General features: G+C 43.8%; 2 protein-coding genes across 2 annotated transcripts in view; one reads left to right on the plus strand and one right to left on the minus strand.

Annotated features, from left to right (window-relative positions):
* LOC121579951 (SH3 domain-binding glutamic acid-rich-like protein) overlaps positions 1-5042 on the minus strand; it is a 34433-nt gene extending 29391 nt beyond the window's left edge. The window contains exon 1 of the mRNA XM_041894963.2: positions 4887-5042. Coding sequence (XP_041750897.1) covers positions 4887-5024 — 138 coding nt within the window. The 5' untranslated portion in view covers positions 5025-5042. The remainder of the gene's footprint in view (positions 1-4886) is intronic.
* The window catches only part of LOC121579950 (bromodomain and WD repeat-containing protein 3), a 34227-nt gene continuing 20085 nt past the window's right edge, over positions 4317-18458 (plus strand). Inside the window, exons 1-24 of the mRNA XM_041894962.2 lie at positions 4317-4725; positions 4876-4934; positions 5027-5056; positions 5239-5298; positions 8002-8152; positions 8330-8428; positions 8833-8993; positions 9107-9328; positions 9507-9607; positions 9743-9813; positions 9997-10097; positions 10270-10310; positions 10397-10501; positions 10658-10808; positions 11427-11561; positions 11660-11788; positions 11919-12144; positions 12257-12403; positions 14573-14753; positions 14926-15019; positions 15156-15320; positions 15415-15488; positions 17827-18034; positions 18248-18364. Coding sequence (XP_041750896.1) covers positions 4692-4725; positions 4876-4934; positions 5027-5056; positions 5239-5298; positions 8002-8152; positions 8330-8428; positions 8833-8993; positions 9107-9328; positions 9507-9607; positions 9743-9813; positions 9997-10097; positions 10270-10310; positions 10397-10501; positions 10658-10808; positions 11427-11561; positions 11660-11788; positions 11919-12144; positions 12257-12403; positions 14573-14753; positions 14926-15019; positions 15156-15320; positions 15415-15488; positions 17827-18034; positions 18248-18364 — 2862 coding nt within the window. The 5' untranslated portion in view covers positions 4317-4691. The remainder of the gene's footprint in view (positions 4726-4875; positions 4935-5026; positions 5057-5238; positions 5299-8001; positions 8153-8329; positions 8429-8832; positions 8994-9106; positions 9329-9506; positions 9608-9742; positions 9814-9996; positions 10098-10269; positions 10311-10396; positions 10502-10657; positions 10809-11426; positions 11562-11659; positions 11789-11918; positions 12145-12256; positions 12404-14572; positions 14754-14925; positions 15020-15155; positions 15321-15414; positions 15489-17826; positions 18035-18247; positions 18365-18458) is intronic.

Here is an 18458-nt window from a genome sequence, read left to right on the forward strand (position 1 = left end):
TGTCATTATTACTGTATCATTACCATATGTCAACTCACAATAGTAGGCTACATTGACCATCTAGCCAACCAGTTGTTCTGTATTCAGTTCTGATTTATTGTGTTATGTATTATTATTGTAATACTGACGTATGGGAAACATTTTTATAACAGATTCTGGTCAAAGGTAGCATTTTACAACCTACTGGATTTGGCTGACCGAAATAAAAAATTAGACTGAAAGGACCCTACTTGCATGCACAAATAACCACAAAGACATGATTATCTGTCTTGCAAAAGCATGATATTTTTCAGTTATATACATTATGATTGTTTGACATGCAAATTGGTAATCATGCTCTAACTATGCCTAAGTAGTGGTTGACAGTTCCCATTGCAGATTAGAACCATTACAACGCCGGCATCAAATAGCAACTCCATGATATTGAATTTGGGTGGGGCAACTGACCAAAGGACTAACTAACAAACTGCTGCACCACTAGTTTTTGTGAGGGTTTTCATTCTGAATAGGATATTCGAGGGATCCATCTTTGTGGAAATGTTTCTTACTAGGTTGATGACTTTCTAAAATTGTTCTCATGAAAGAAATGCATCTTCTCTTGTGCTGTAAATGTGTGTGGATGTAATTCTTCAAAAGTCCTTATTTAAGTAGACATTTTTTTAAATGTCCCTAATGATGTGGGCATACATGCTTTTGAATTATAATATATTTACAAATTTATAAAAAACAAAAAACAGATACCTTATTTATATAAGTATTCAGACCCTTTTGCTATTAGACTCAAAATTGAGTTCCGGTGCATCCTGTTTCCATTGATCAACCTTGAGATGTTTCTACAACTTGATTGGAGTCCACCTGTGGTAAATTCAATTGAGTGGACATGATTTCGAAAGGCACACACCTGTCTATATAAGGTCCCACAGTTGACAGTGCATGTCAGAGCAAAAACCAACCCATGAGGTCGAAGGAATTGTCCGTAGAGCTCAGAGACAGGATTGTGTCGAGGCACAGATCTGGGGAAGGGTACAAACACATTTCTGAAGCATTGAAGGTCCCCAAGAACACAGTGGCCTCCATCGCCCGGCCACACTGAGCAATCGGGGAGAAGGGCCTTGGTCAAGAACCTGATGGTCACTCTGACAGTGCTCCAGAGTTCCTCTGTGGAGATGCGAGAACCTTCCAGAAGGACAACCATCTCTGCAGCACTCCGCCAATCAGACCTTTATGGTAGAGTGGCTAGACGGAAGCCACTCCTCAGTAAAAGGCACATGACAGCCCGCTTGGAGTTTGCCAAAAGGCACCTAAAGGACTCTCAGACCATGAGAAACAAGATTCTCTGGTCTGAAAGCCAAGCGTCACGTCTGGAGGAAACCTGGCACCATCCCTACGGTGAAGCATGGTGGTGGCAGCATCATGCTGTGGGGATGTTTTTCAGCAGCAGGGACTGGGAGACTAGTCAGGTTTGAGGGAAAGATGGACGGAGCAAAGTACAGAGAGATCCTTGACGAAAACCTGCTCAGGACCTCAGACTGGGGCTAAGGTTCACCTTCCAACAGGACAACGACCCTAAGCACACAGCCAAGACAACGCAGGAGTGGCTTCGGGACAAGTCTCTCCAGCCAGAGCCCGGAGTTGAACCCCATCGAACATCTCTGGAGAGACCTGAAAATAGCTGTGCAGCGATGCTCCCCATCCAACCTGAAGCTTGAGAGGATCTGCAGAGAAGAATGGGAGAATACAAGTGTGTCAAGCTTGTAGCGTCATACCCAAGAAGACTCGAGGCTGTAATCGCTGCCGAAGGTGCTTCAACAAAGTACTGAGTAAAGGGTCTGAATACTTATGTAAATGTGATATTTCAGTTCTTTATTTTTAATACATTTGCAAAAGTCTAAACCCCTGTTTTTGCTTTGTCATTATGAGGTATTGTGTGTAGATTGATGATTCTCTCAAATGATGTGCACACATTTGTTTATATCCCTGTTAGTGAACATTTCTCCTTTGCCAAGATAATCCATCCACCTGACAGGTGTGGCATATCAAGAAGCTGATTAAACAGCATGATCATTACACAGGTGCACCTTGTGCTGGGGACAATAAAAGGCCACTAAAATGTGCAATTTGTCACAACACAATGCCACAGATGTGTCAAGTTGAGGGAGCGTGCAATTGGCATGCTGAGTGCAGGAATCTCCACCAGAGCTGTTGCCAGATAATTTATTGTTAATTTCTCTACCATAAGCCGCCTCCAACATCATTTTAGAGAATTTGGCAGTACGTACAACCGTCCTCAACGGCAGACCACATGTAACCACTCCAGCCCAGGACCTCCACTTCCGGCTTCTTCACCTGCGGGATCATCTGAGACCAGCCATCCGGACCGCTGATGAAACTGTGGGTTTGCACAACCAAAGAATTTCTGCACAAACTGTCAGAAACCATCTCAGGGAAGATTATCTGCGTGCTTGTCATCCTCACCAGCGTCTTGACCTGACTGCAGTTCGGCGTCGAAACCGACTTCAGTGGGCAAATGCTCACCTTCAATGGCCACTGTGCATGCTGGAGAAGTGTGCTCTTCACGGATGAATCCCGGTTTCCACTGACGTCAACATTGTGAACAGAGTGGCCCATGGTGGTGGTGGGGTTATGGTATGGGCAGGCATAAGCTACGGACAACGAACACAATTGCATTTTATCAATGGCAATTAGAATGCACAGACGTACCGTGACGAGATCGTGAGGCCCATTGTCGTGCTATTCACCTGCCGCCATCACCTTGTGTTTCAGCATGATATTGCACAGCCCCATGTCGCATGGCCTGAATACTCACCAGACATGTCACCCATTGAGCAGGTTTGGGATGCTCTGGATCGACGTGTAAGACAGCGTGTTCCAGTACCCACTATATACAGTTGAAGTCGGAAGTTTACATACACCTTAGCTAAATACATTTAAACTCCGTTTTCACAATTCCTGACATTTAATCCTAGTAAAAATTCCCTGTCTTAGGTCAGTTAGGATCACCACTTTATTTTAATGTGAAATGTCAGAATAATAGTAGAGAGAATGATTTATTTCATATTTTATTTCTTTCATCACATTCCCAGTGGGTCAGAAGTTTACGTACACTCAATTAGTATTTGGTAGCATTGCCTTTAAATTGTTTAACTTGGGTCAAACGTTTCGGGTAGCCTTCCACAAGCTTCCCACAATAAGTTGGGTGGATTTTGGCCCATTCCTCCTGACAGAGCTGGTGTAACTGAGTCAGGTTTGTAGGCCTCCTTGCTCGCACATGCTTTTTCAGTTCTGCCCACACATTTTCTATAGGATTAAGGTCAGGGATTTGTGATGGCCACTCCAATACCTTGACTTTGTTGTCCTTAAGCCATTTTGCCACAACTTTGGAAGTATGCTTGGGGTCATTGTCCATTTGGAAGACTCATTTGCGACCAAGCTTTAACTTCCTGACTGATGTCTTGAGATGTTGCTTCAATATATCCACATAATTTACCTTCCTCACGTGGTACCTTCAGGCGTTTGGAAATTGCTCCCAATGATGAACCAAACTTGAGGAGGTCTACAAAAAAAAAATCTGAGGTCTTGGCTGATTTCTTTTGATTTTCCCATGATGTCAAGCAAAGAGACACTGAGTTTGAAGGTAGGCCTTGAAATACATCCACAGGTACACCTCCAATTGACTCAAATGATGTCCATTAGCCTTTCAGAAGCTTCTAAAGCCATGACATCATTTTCTGGAATTTTCCAAGCTGTTTAAAGGCACAGTCAACTTAGTGTATGTAAACTTCTGACCCACTGGAATTGTGATACAGTGAATTATAAGTGAAATTATCTATCTGTAAACAATTGTTGGAAAAATTACTTGTGTCAAAGTAGATGTCCTAACCGATTTGCCAAAACTATAGTTTGTTAACAAGAAATTTGTGGAGTGGTTGAAAAACGAGTTTTAATAACTCCAACCTAAGTGTATATAAACTTCTGACTTCAACTGTATCCAGCAACTTTGCACATCCACTGAAGAGTGGGACAACATTCCATAGGTCACAATCAACAGCCTGATCAACTCCATGCGAAGGAGATGTGTCATGCCGCATGAGGCAAATGGTGGTCACACCAGGTACTGACTGGTTTTCTGATCCACGCCCCTACCTGTTTTTCAACAGATGCATATCTGTATTCCCAGTCTGGTGAAATCCATAGATTAGGGACTCATTTATTTATTTCAATTGACTGATTTCCTTTTATAAACTATATGTAACTCAGTAAAATCTTAGAAATTGTTGCTTACCACAAGTGATGCGTGTTAATGTTCAGAATGATCGTCGGGGCTCTTAACAAAACTCCCCCATACAGAAGAGGCCTTCATCCAATGACTCTTAATCTTATATGTAATGTAATGGAACAGAGTAATGATGATCAAGGGATAAATACTGTACGACCTGCCCTCCAAAACCAGGTGGTATGGCCACCAAGTGGCTCGTGCTGGAATAGCAGATTTGCTGTCATTGGTCGCGGGAGGGCGCTAACAAAGCGGTGAGATAGATAGATAGCTAGCTAGCTAGCTTGCTTGAGAAAGGAAAAGGCCGAACGCTGCCTGCTGTAGAAATAATTCAAGTGGCTATTCTCCTAATACACCTAAACATTAATTAATCAAATGTCGGTGTTCTTATCAAGTGATGGCAGAAGAACAGTGTTCAGAAATCGAAGCTGGTGGGTGTTGAGTGTCAATATGAACGCAAACACAGTTTAAGGCTTGTATCAGTTAGCCTAGCTAACTAGTTAGCTGATGTTAGCTGCCTAGTTATCTACCTGGATAGCTTAGCTATTGAATGGCTATTTAATGCGCCTCTGTATTTTCAGAATTGTATTACCTCATTGCCAGATTTCTCCAGTCGGGACCGTGTAAAAAATCGGCACAGGTACGAATGACAAGTTATATCAAGAACTTTGATAGCTACAATTGCTAAATAGGTTGAATGTGTGCTAAAGACTAGCAACTGTCTCTCCATAGATCCTGGTTGAGGAACTGGAAGAGTATGAGGTAAGCTGCGCTGCTCTCGTCTATATTAGCTTGTTCTCACGTCTCGTTTCCGCGATATTGACTGCTTTCTATTTTTATTGGCATGGTATACTTTGTTATTGATAGAGGCATTAACAGTATAACAAATACATTATTTTATTTGTGGTTTGATGCAATTATCTAACCGCGTGTCTCCCTTCTAGTTGATCCCGAAACGATGGAGTTGGGACGGCAAACAATACAGACGAAACTTCCAAGACTGGGTGAGTGTTATAATAAATTCTTAACCGGCTATCCAATCAATCCAATAACTGTTTTCGAGAACATAGGTAGGTTTTTATATACATATTTTCCGGCTTTCAAATCTTTTGATTTAGTTGATGGATGATGGTGTGAAAATAACTCTCTAACCGTGTGTTGTAGTAATAGCCGGCATTTGATTACTTAAATTTGATATATTTGGTCACAAATTATAGCCGTTTTGTGTGTGCAAAGAGGAGGGGTTAAACGAGGGCAAACAGAACGAGGCTGTACAAAGGCTTGGGAAACGTCAATCTTCACATACAGCCAATCAAATCGCAGTTACTATTTGAGCCAGCCGGGGAGAAGAGAAGGAGGGTGATTCTGATTGGCCTTGGCTGTGGAGATAGCTCACTTTGTCTGACTGTGTGTACTAGCTAAATTCATACAGGCAACAACCTGTTTAACAGTGTATGACCTTTTAGAGGGCATATTTAATCTCATGTTTCACCCCAGGATTTTTTGCATTCTTTGGGGAGAACCCTGAATCTAATCTGAGAACTACTGCACTTTTGAAGTCCAGATCAAATCAAATTGTATTTGTCACATGCGCCAAATACAACCGGTGTAGACCTTACCGTGAAATGCTTACTTACAAGCCCTTAACCAACAATGCAGTTCAATAAATATTTACTAAATAAACTAAAGTACATTTTTAAATATATAAAATAACAATAACGAGGCTATAGACAGGGGGTACCAGTACCGAGTCAATGTGCCTTGGTACAGGTTAGTCGAGGTAATTTGTACATGTAGGTAGGGGTAAAGTCACTATGCATAGATACTAAACAGCGAGTAGCAGCAGTGTAAAAACAAAGGGAGGGGTGTCAATGTAAGTAGTCCGGGTGGCCATTTTGATTAATTGTTCAGCAAATCTATCTCTCTTCAAAATCAGATGTGCAACTTTTCTGTTTACACTATCCTTATGTTAGCCTTGGATGTGGTGTGACCAAAGCCACATTCCTGGGGTGCGTTCAGAACGAGGTTCAGCGTTTAAATTAAATGGAAACGGTACTGTACTGAACGACCAGTTGAAGAACGGCGTAATTATGGTGGCCCAGAGGGAGATTGATTGTATGGTGTTTTGCGATTTCAAATGGTCACACCCATATTGATCAGGCCACACCTTGCCACACCCACCAAACGGAAGCAAATGTACCTCAAAGGCTGTTGAAGAATGGTGCGCACCGTCTTGGGGAAACATGTTGTTCAATACAAACTGACACGCAACGTAGCAAATGTTGAATTGAACTATACTGAACAAAAATATAAAGGCAACAATTTCAACGATTTTACTGAGTTACAGTTCATAGAAGGAAATCAGTCAATTGAAATAAATAAATTAGGCCCTAATCTATGGATTTCACGACTGGGCATGGGTGCAGCCATGGGTGGGGCTGAGAGGGCATAGGCCTACCCACTTGGGAGCCTGGCCCACCCATTGGGGAGCCAGGGCCCAGCCAATCAGAATGAGTTTTTCCCCACAACAGGGCTTTATTACAGACATAAATACTCCTTAGTCTGATCAGCTGTCTGGGTGGCTGGTCTCAGACGATCCCACAATAGCTCTGGTGGACATTCGTGCAGTCAGCATGCCAATTGCACACTCCCTCAAAGCTTGAGACATCTGTGGTGTTGTGTGACAAAACTGCACATTTTAGAGTGGCCTTTTATTGTCCCGAGCACAAGGTGCACTTGTGTAATGATCATGCTGTTTAATCAGCTTCTTGATATGTCACACCTGTCAGGTGGATGGATTATCTTGGCAAAGGAGAAATGCTCACTAACAGGGATGTAAACAAATATGTGCACAACAATTTATAGAAATAAGCTTTTTGTGCGAATAAAACATTTCTGGGATCTTTTATTTCAGCTCATGAAACATGGGACCAACACTTATATTTTTGTTGAGTATAAATGCACCTCTGCTTCGTGTATGCACCTATTAGCATACCGTAAATACCACAGTATATAGACAAACAAAATAAGGATACGGGACATGGTGAGGGAGAGCCATTGTCTTTACACTATACAACTCGGTGGGGGGGTGTAGATGTCCGGAGGTAGTGTGGGAGACATCTCTCAAAGAGAGATTTGAATCTAGCTCCGTCTCTTTACACTACAAAAGTATCTTTCCTGGAAGTAGTATTTGTCATCAAAGTAGTGAAGTGTAATGCAGGGCTGGGGTCCATTCGAGTTGAAGGCAGTCAATTCAGGAACTGATTTTTATTTAAAATTCCAAAATTGAAAACCTTTTTGAAATACATAGCATCTACTCCTCAGTTTATTTAAGTAATTTAAAATGGATGCTGTTTTTTCAAATTTTGAATTATTTAAGTTTACTTCCTGAATTGACTGCCTTCCATTCGAATTGACCCCAGCTCTGGTGTAAAGAGGCCTTAAATTGGTGTAGCATATTTTGTGCTCACACTCCACTTTCTGACCTACCCAGTGTCTGTTTTACGGACAGAACATAACATCTAACTGATGTCTACAGACATCTACAGTCTTCACTGTATTGACATGTAGGTTGTAAATGTAAGATATCTAAGTGGCTAGGGATATGGTCACATATTCCGTATATTGATGTTGCTTTGATGACGTTTCACTACCGATTCCACTCACACAGGTCTATATGATGACTGTTTTCCCTGATGTGTCCACAGGTGATCTTGAACCAGCACATCCCTGCAGACTACCTGCTGAGAGTATGCCAGCAGATAGGTCCTCTCATAGACAAGGAGGCCCCACCTAGTGTTCCTGGGGTCCAGACCCTCCTGGGCTTGGGAAGGCAGTCTTTGCTTCGCACAGCTAAAAGTGAGCCTTCGTCTCTTCACTGTTTCTCTCTCTCTTTCTTTCTCTCGGCATCAAAGACTAACTGATGTCATAATCCCTACATAGGTATTTGGTTACACAGATGCAGTATTAATGTCAGACTCCCAGGTCATACAGTCTGTAATGCTTTAGAACCGTGCCTTCTTTTCTGTCTGTCAGGTTGTTGCCACACAGAATGGAGTGGAACTGCTGTTGCTGCGCTCCACCGGGGTCGCCCCCCAGAACCACCAGTCAGCTTTGGGAAGCCCCCCAGCATTCGTAAGATGCGCTTTTAAAAGGAAAATTGTGAAATTCTGGCAATTAAGCCTGAGTCAGATGAACTCGTGGATACCATTTTTATGTCTCTGCGTGCAGTATGAAGGAAGTTAGAGGTAGTTTCGCGAGCCAATGCTAACTAGCATTAGCTACAATCACTGGAAGTCTACAGGTACGCTAGCAAAGGTACGTTCTAACTTCCTTCATACTGCACGCAGAGACATAAAATTAGTGTCCACGAGTTCATCTGACTCTGGGTAAGTAAATTAATTGAATCTCGCAGTATCCCTTTAATAAACATATTCCTGAAACCCGTAAAATATTGGTAACACTACAAAACAATACATATTTAAGTGTGTGTAAATTATTTTACCTCTGCTCAACTGACCTGTACTCTCGCCGTCTAGTGTCCATCATGGGTGCTCGCCAGACTACTGGCACTGCCCGCTTCGGCCATGCTCTGCCATCCTACACCTACCAGCATGTGAAGATGCACAGGCGCATCCTGGGCCACCTGTCCTCTGTGTACTGTGTGGCCTTCGACCGCAGTGGCAGACGGATATTTACGGTAAGAGTCTGACAAAAGAGAGAAGGAATACCAAAGGCAGTTGTTGTCAGTTCCCTCTGAAGTGTGTCAGTCTCAATGCAGCCGGTGTCTCATCGTGACCCCTCTCCTTCCAGGGTTCTGATGACTGTCTGGTAAAGATCTGGTCCACAGATGATGGCCGGCTGCTGTCCACCCTGCGTGGCCACGCGGCCGAGATCTCCGACATGGCGGTGAACTACGACAACACGCTAATCGCCTCGGCCAGCTGTGACAAGATCATCAGAGTGTGGTGCCTGCGCACCTGCGCCCCCATCACTGTGCTGCAGGGCCATGCAGCTTCAATCACCTCCATACAGGTCAGAACAACCCTCAGGACTAAGCAATAAGAACCTAGTTATACCCTTCAATATTCATTACATTTACCTTCTGCCATGTAAAATATCTTGCATGAAACCTGTTGGTTTTTGAGCGCCATTTTGTGACACTTTCTGCTTGAGAAATGTTAGTGTGTGTGACACCCCCTGTCCTCCTCAGTTTTGTCCAGCGGTTAAAGGACCAATGCGGTACCTGGCCTCCACCGGAGCAGACGGCATGGTGTGTTTCTGGCAATGGCACTCGCTCAGCATGAAGTTTGTGTAAGTGTTGGACAGCAGAGTTTGTCTGAGGCAAAACGGTGGGATGAGAATGCGATGGTTTCTTTATTTTCAACAGATCAGTTGTTTTGTGGTCTAGGTGAACCTAACCTGTGTTGCATTCTGATTCCTCCTCAGTGACCGGCCAGTCAAGTTCATTGAGCGGTCAAGGCCTGGGGTCCAGATCTCCACCTCCTCCTTCAGCTGTGGTAGGTGGCCACTAATAAACAACATGCTTTACATTACATTTATTCCACTTCACCTTTTCACAGAATTATGGGATTATTTACTATTTGACTATTTGAACAAGGCAAGTTTTCACAAAGCCACATAACTAGATCTGTTTGTTAGTTTAATGAACTTAGCTGTTGTTCCGTTGCTCTTTGAATCAGGTGGGATGTTCCTGGCTACAGGCAGCACGGATCATGTAATCAGGGTGTATTACCTCGGCTCTGAAACACCCATGAAGCTCTCTGAGTTGGATGCTCACATGGTAAGACACAGAGCAGAGAAGAACAGAGATGGAGCGCGAGCGAGATAAGAGGAGAAAAGAGCAAGAGAGGGCGCGAGAGAGAGAGACGGAAGAATCGATCACAGAGCACTTGCACTGTTCATAGTTTGTTTCTCACTGCTCCTTTTGTTAACTCCTACCTCTCTTCTTCCAGGACAAAGTTGTGGTGGTCCAGTTTTGTAACAACAGTTACAGGTTAGTGTGTGCAATTGTCTCTTTACTTAGATAAAACTATTTTGATTTGTTGCTGTGTGGCCTCTAACTGCTGTGTCTGTTCCCAGCCTAAGGTTTGTGAGTGGTAGTCGTGACGGCACAGCCAGGATATGGCATTACCAGCAGCAGGAGTGGAAGAGCATTACTCTGGACATAGCCACTAGACTGCCAGGGTAAGACAATGCTGTCCAGCTGCAATGGTGTCCAGAATTGACGTCTGTGCAGCAGCATTGCCGTATGCAGCAGCATTGCCGTATGTGCAGCAGTAAATGGGTTTATGTCTCATTAGTAAGTGGTTAGCATGTATTTAACGTATGAAATTGTCACAGGACTGCTGTTGTGAATGGTGAGGACAAGACCAAGCTGGTGCCGACAATGGTGGCCTGGGACCGTGGTGACCGCACTGTCGTCACAGCGGTCTCTAACTACCTGCTCAAAGTGTGGAGCTCCACCACGGGTCAGCTGCTGCATGTGCTGTCTGTGAGTAGATGTCTATCTCCTGTTGGTCTTCTCCACAAACGGCTAGAGACCTTTGGCTCTGTAGAAAGGCATAAAGCTGTCTTGTGTTCATATACATACAATAAATATAATTCAAACACTAGATACAGGTAACTGCCAAAATATAGGAAACACCAACATAGTGTCTTAATAGGGCATTGGGCCACCATGAGCTGCCAGAACACCTTCAATGCGCCTGGGCATAGATTCTACAAGTATCTGGAACTCTATTGGAGGGATGTGACACCCTTCTTCCACGAGAAATTCCATTATTTGATGTTTTGTTGATGGTGGTGGAAAACGCTGTCTCAGGCGCCACTCCAGAATCTCTTTCAGTCACTGAGATCTCTTCTAGCCATGGTAGCCAAAATAATGGGCAACTGGGAATTTTTACACATGACCATAAGCATGATTGGATGTTCATTGCTTAATTAACTCAGGAACCACACGTGAGGAAGCACCTGCTTTCAATATACTTCGTATCCCTCATTTACTCAAGTGTTTCTTTTGTTTTGGCAGTTACCTGTATATCTTTGTAGTGTTTCTGGTCTCTTCAGTGAGTAAGACCTGTTAGGACTGAATGTGTTTTTCCTCCTCCAGGGTCATGATGATGAGGTGTTTGTCCTGGAGGCCCACCCCTTTGACCACCGCATCATGCTCTCTGCCGGCCACGATGGCAACATCTACATGTGGGACCTCTCCAAGGGATCCAAGATCCGCAACTTCTTCAACATGGTGAGAGACTGACTACTGGATATGGATTACATGGTGACTGTGTTGGTGGCATACTTGTTTCACCCTGGCAGACATTTATACATGCCTTTCTGTCTCAGATTGAGGGCCAAGGCCACGGAGCTGTGTTTGACTGTAAGTTCTCAGCTGATGGACAGCATTTTGCCTGCACTGACTCCCATGGCCACCTGCTCATCTTTGGCTTCGGCTGCAGCAGACCCTATGAGAAGGTAAGTCTCAGACCGCTACACGTTGCTTGTTTGGATAAAGATGTGTAAGTTACATGTTATCGTATTGTTTGTAAAGAGAAAATGTTACACAGAATAACAAATCTCTTCTTCCTCCATTTCCCTCCTCCAGATTCCTGACCAAATGTTCTTCCACACTGACTTCCGGCCGCTGATCCGAGACGCCAATAACTTTGTCCTGGATGAGCAGACCCAGCAGGCGCCCCACCTTATGCCCCCTCCCTTCCTGGTGGATGTGGACGGGAACCCCCACCCCACCCACTACCAGCGCCTGGTGCCCGGCAGGGAGAGCTGCAAGGATGAGCATCTGGTGCCCCAGCTTGGCTACATGGCCAACGGTAAACATCCTTACCAACGCTTCTTAGTGGTTTCAACAATAATTATTTACCTGGCTTTGGAATTAAAATGTGAATAAAGTTGGGATTTCTAACCTACTTCTCTGTTGCTTAGGTGATGGTGAGGTGGTGGAGCAGGTGATCGGCCAGCAAACGGCGGAGGAGGGTCACGGAGAAAGCCCATTGGATGTCCTGATCAGACAGTTGCAGAACCAGCCGGATGAGAGGCCGGACCAAAATGGAGTGCCAGAAGGAGAGGGGGGTACGTGTCAGTCTCATATAACCATATTTATACTGAACAGAAATATAAACGCAACATGTAAAGTGTTGGTCCCATGTTTCATGAGCTGAAATAAAATATCCCAGAAATTGTCCATACGCACAAAAAGCTTATTTCTCTCAAATTTGGTGCGCAAATTTGTTTACATCCCTGTTAGTGAGCATTTCTCCTTTGCCAAGATAATCTATCCACCTGACAGGTGTGGCATATCAAGAAGCTGATTAAACAGAATGATCATTACACAGGTGCACCTTGTGCTGGGGATAATAAAAGGCCACTCTAAAATGTGCAGGTTTGTCACAACACAATGCAACACAGATGTCTCAAGTTTTGAGGGAACGTGCAAATGGCATGATGACTGCAGGAATGCCCACCAGAGTTGTTCCCAAAAAATGTAATGTTCATGTCTCTACCATAAGCCGCATCCATCGTCGTTTTAGAGAATTTGGCAGTACGTCCAACTGGCCTCGCAACCGCAGACCACATGTAACCACGCCAGCCCAGGACCTCCACATCCGGCTTCTTTAAATGCAGGATAGTCTGAGACCAGCCACCCGGACAGCTGTTTGATTATGTAAATGTTATGAACAGAGTGCCCCATGGTGGAGGTGGGGTTATGGTAAGGGCAGGCATAAGCTACGGACAACGAACACAATTGCATTTTATCGATGGCAATTTGAATGTGCAGAGAGATACCGTGACAACGAGATCCTGAGGCCCATTGTTGTGCCATTAATTCGCCGCCATCACCTCATGTTTCAGCATGATAATGCACGGCCCAGTCGCAAGGATCTGTACACAACAATTTTTGGAAGCTGAAATGTCCCAGTTCTTCCATGGCCTGCATACTCACCAGACGTCACCCATTGAGCATGTTTGGGATGCTCTTTATCGACCTCGTGTTCCAGTTCCCGCCAATATCCAGCAACTTCGCACAGCCATTGAAGAGGAGTGGGACAACATTCCACAGGCCACAATCAACAGCCTATGTGAAGGAGATGTGTCGCGCTGCATGAGGCAAATGGTGGTCACACCAGATACGGACTGGTTATCTGATCCACACCCCTACTTTTTTTTGTAAAGGTATCTGTGACCAACCTATGCCTATCTGTATTTCCAGTAATGTGCAATCTATAGGTTAGGGCCTAATGAATTTATACTGAACAAAAATATATACGCAACATGCAACAATTTCAAAGATTTTACTGAGTTACAGTTTATATAAGGAAATCAGTCAATTGAAATAAATTCATTGGGCCCTAATCTATGGATTTCACATGACTGGGCAGGAGCGCAGCTATTGGTGGGCCTGGGATGGCATAGGCCCATCCACTGGGGGGCCCTGCCAATCAGAATGAATTTTTCCCCACAAAAGGGCTTTATTACAGACAGAAATACTCCTTAGTTTCATCAGCTGTCTGGGTGGTTGGTCTCAGACGATCCTGCAGGTGAAGAAGCCGGATATGGAGGTCGGTTGGATGTATTGCCAAATTCTCTAAAATGACAGGCGGCTTATGGTAGAGAAATGAACATTAAATTCTCTGGCAACAGTTCTGGTGGACATTCCTGGAGTCAGCATGCCATTTGCACGCTCCCTCAACTTGAGGCATCTGTGGCATTGTGTTGTGTGACAAAACTGCACATTTTAGTGGCCTTTTACTGTCCCCAGCAGAAGGTGCACCTGTGTAATGATCATGCTGTTTAAATCAGCTTCTTGATATGCCACACCTGTCAGGAGAAATACTCACTAACAGGGATGTAAACACGTTTGTGCACACAATTTGAGAGAGATAAGCTTTTTGTGCATATGGAACATTTCAATCTTTTATTTTAGCTCCTCAAACATGGGACCAGCGCTTTACATGTTGCATTTTATATTTGTGTTCAGTGTACATACAGGGATGCCCCTTGAATCTTCTTATTGGATTTCAGATGTTTTCAACCGTGTTCGATCTTGTCTAGCCATCTTGTTTCAAGAAGACCACAATGGAAATAAGTCCCAGACTTTATTGTGTGTTATCCTCAATGATTTTACTCATGTGCATGTATGGCTTTTTCAAGTTTTATGTGTGCTTGTTTTTTTAAATGGTCGAATTAATAAACTAAACTAAATGAAAGTTGTATGTATACTCTGTTTTCCCTCATTTGCAGCTGTTGAGGGAGCCGAGGTAGTGGGATCACCCCCTAACGTGGGCCTGAGGAGGAGTGGTCAGGTGGAGGGTGTGCGTCAGATGCACCACAATGCCCCTCGCAGTCAGATGGCCACGGAGAGGGACCTGCTGGCCTGGAGCAGGAGAGTGGTTGTCAACGAGGTCCAGCAAGGGGTCCTCCGGTGAGACTGACTAACTGGCTAACTAACCAGAGAGCCTACCTGAGATGGCCTTGAACCTTATGTTCTAACCATTATTTCCATCCTCTTAATGATGTGCCTAGGACTGTTTGTAAGATTGCCTTGGTAGATATCACCCAGTGGCTGACTGAAGCTGTGTGTTTGTGTTGTGTAGGGTGATGGAGGAGACCAGGCGGGCCAAAGGTGAGGTGGAGTGTTCCCTCTACAACACAGAGAGGAGGAGGAAACCTGTACCCAGTGCTCCTAAGGTGAGTCTCTACACTACTGTCCCACAGCTCTCTATCTCTTTCAGAACAAATGTCCCCCTTCCCTTTGTTGATTTATACCAATAGCTTTACTTTCTTTTCTATCATTTAACGACTTCTCACCCCTTCCCCCCTGTAGACTGAGGAGCAGGCTCCATGCAAGCGCTCCCTGCGGCAGACCCAGAGGAAGAAGAAGCAGACCAGGCCTGCACCAGCGTACCAGACCCGCTCAGCAAGAGATCGCCGCCCTGTGGATAGGGGGAGGAACTCTGACAGACAGATGGACTCAGACAGCAATGGAGAGGTAGGGGTGGTTGTAGTCTGTTGTTCTTGAAGTAGCAGAGGCCTTGGTGTTGTCATGTTAGAGGAGGTCTAATCATGTTCCAATGTGTCTACAGGCAGAGGAGCAGGCAGAAGCCAGTGATGCTTCCTCTGATGGGGAAGCACAGTGGCAGAGTGACAGCAGTTCCAGGTAAATGTCTACCATCTCCTAAACAGTCAAAGTTCAACCATAAACACTTTCCCAGGCGTTTCTTTAGATAACAGCAAAACTAGCCAGTTATGCTAACGTTAGCTAGCTAGCTAACCAAACGAGAATGTGTAGAATTCCATGGCTGAATGCCTCTACTCTACATTCAACACAATTATTTTAATCAGAACTTCCATTCCAATTAGCTACTGTTTTTGTTGTAGTTCTCAGGTCAAAAGATTAAAGCAAATTATCCCAATTCTAGTACAGTAGCAGCTTGTGACTAGTTCATGTTGAACATGGATAAGAAGTAGGCTAGATCTAATAGCTGTATGATATTTTACATAAACTTTTATATCCGACCTGGCTGAGATGTTATTTATTTTGTGTTTTCTTCCCCTCTAATTAAAACATATTCTACCTCCAGCTAGGGCAGTGGCGGTCATGGCATTCTGTCAGCCGGTTATTGTCATGCTGCAGGTCTCACGGTAATTGTCTGTTAATTAACATAAACGCGTTTAGCATCTCCAGGCCTCCATGCATACAAGCTGCTGATGTGAGCCTTTGGAACATCTACATTTAAAAAAAGTATAATAAATCAATTGAATATACACATCACAATAAATCCATTATTTGTTGTAGGTAGGTCTAAAGAAACATTATGATATGAAGAAAATGTATTTCAGAAGAACAGAATATGAGTAGGCCTACTGTATGTTATCTGGCTATGCTCCATGCCATAGGCTGTAGGCTTGTTCATTTAGCTGACAAAATATGCTTATAAGTCCTGTGCCATTATTTTATATTATATGATTTTATAGTAAGAATATAATTGAACTTAGCTGAATAAAATAAAGGATATTTTTCCCATTCCAAAGCGAGTGTGTGCATATGAAGGCTATGTTGAGCGTAAAAGTGATGATTTGAAACAGGTCCTATATGCTCGATTTCTAGTTATTTGGCAACTTTAGTTGTAAATGATAGAAACCTTAGAATGCCTTAGAAATCAAAAGATATATGGGATGCATGATGCGACTAGACTATTGATGATTTGAGAAAGTCCTTGCTTCAGGCTGCATACACTGTTCTCTCATTAAGTGATCATATTTTCACCCATCAGACTTTTCTCAATTTAATCTTGTCTTTACTAATATGTACATATGTAGAATATGTAGATTGGTCCATTCATCAAATGGGCAGGAACAGGGGCAAGACAAAAATACATGCCATTCGTATGCACTCAAATAGTGAATGGAGGCCACTTTCCCTCCGGTATATTTTTCACTCATGTCAGGTAGGCTACTCCTGTTATTTTGCTGCGGGACAGGTGATATTCCACCCAAACTTTATGGCATGGGCTCTTCAACACTCTTCCTGCAGCTACCTAGTGCTTAATTTGGGAAACCAAGTGAAATCTGTTCGGAACATCGATAGTAAAAAAAAATCACAACGTAACACATTTCATTAAACTATTGACAGCCCCTCTCTCTGCGTGCTGGAGAAATGAATGAAGGAGAGAGGGGAGGAGATGGAAACGCACGGTGGTAAGATATTCTGTAGCTAAAAGTAATGTTATTACTAGGCAATACAAAGTCAAATACAAATTCACTATAACTGATTTTTATTTTATGTAGGCTAGACCCATTTTGTACCAAATATATCTTAAATCAGTATTTGTTTGTTTTTCTGCAATGTGATATGCGATAAGCTATATATTGTATAATTGCACAATCATTATTTAAATTAAGTAATTTTTTCAGGCTTGGGCACTATGCATATGCATAATCTCTAATATGCATATGTGTGTTCTGAATTAATCATTACCTTAGAAAGCCTGCCCATTTCATTGTGTTAGGCTTTGAAACAACGTCCACAGCGACCATGTTTTCCACTCAGTTTCAACCTGTTGTTTGAACTTCTTTCTTCAAATTGATCATTCACAGTGAGGTGTTTTAAAAGCACATACTGTTTTGATGATGTGTTTGATGTGATTTTCTATTGCATGGATGTCAGTGGTTAGAGGGACAATAGAATCCTGAGTACCAGGTCGTTAGCGACCTGATGATTGTTATCGAGTTGGGTACTACTAACGTATGTCCAGAGTGCATAAGAGTTGATTACCGTGACTCAACGGTCATGTAGAATTTTACTGCGGTCATGACTCATGACTGCCGGTGTGGCGGTAGTACGGTCACCGCAACAGCCCTACCTACAACCCAATGGAATGGGTTTTCAAATGAAACATCTTTAATTAGGGTCAAATTTGAACAATTTCTAAACAATTGCGATGTAACCAACAAAAACAAAATACACATTTCCTTATCACTTTTCTCCCCCTCAGTGTCTCCTCCAGTGATTACTCTGATTGGACAGCTGATGCAGGGATCAACCTCCAACCCCCCAAGCGGACCAGCAGAAGGCAGGTGCGGCCACCCGGTGGCTCCAGCAGCTCTGAGGAAGGGGAGGCGGAGGGCCAGGGCCAGGGAGAGGAGGCCAGGAGGAAGCAGGCAGAGGAGAAGAAAAAGAAGCCCAAGCAGACCAAACAGAAGGTGAGCTCACAGAACGTACAGTAGAGACATGGGCATTGGGCAGGGAATGGTGCAGCCAACGTGCTGCTTGGAAATGATGTATCTCAGTTACTGGCTATACAGAGTATGGTGCTTCTAGCTAGTTTATGTGCTGAGGTCCAATGACTGAGGGCAAGTACCATTGCCTTAGCATGTGTGATAATGCGGACCGTTTAACCCCGTATCTGTGCTCAGAAACCCAGTTCGTCTCTGTCTCTGGCTGGCCGTGACGCGGAGGAATGGCTTCCCCCGTCCTGGATCATGGAGACCATCCCCCGCCGCTCTCCTTTTGTGCCACAGATGGGTGATGAGGTAAGGAACCTTACTGCCTGATGGGCCATAGGAGGTCCAGCAGAGTACCCCAGAAAATATATTCACATTTTGACATTTGAGCTTAATCTGTACC

Source organism: Coregonus clupeaformis, chromosome 13 (assembly GCF_020615455.1).
Source record: "Coregonus clupeaformis isolate EN_2021a chromosome 13, ASM2061545v1, whole genome shotgun sequence".
Lineage (NCBI taxonomy): Eukaryota > Metazoa > Chordata > Actinopteri > Salmoniformes > Salmonidae > Coregonus > Coregonus clupeaformis.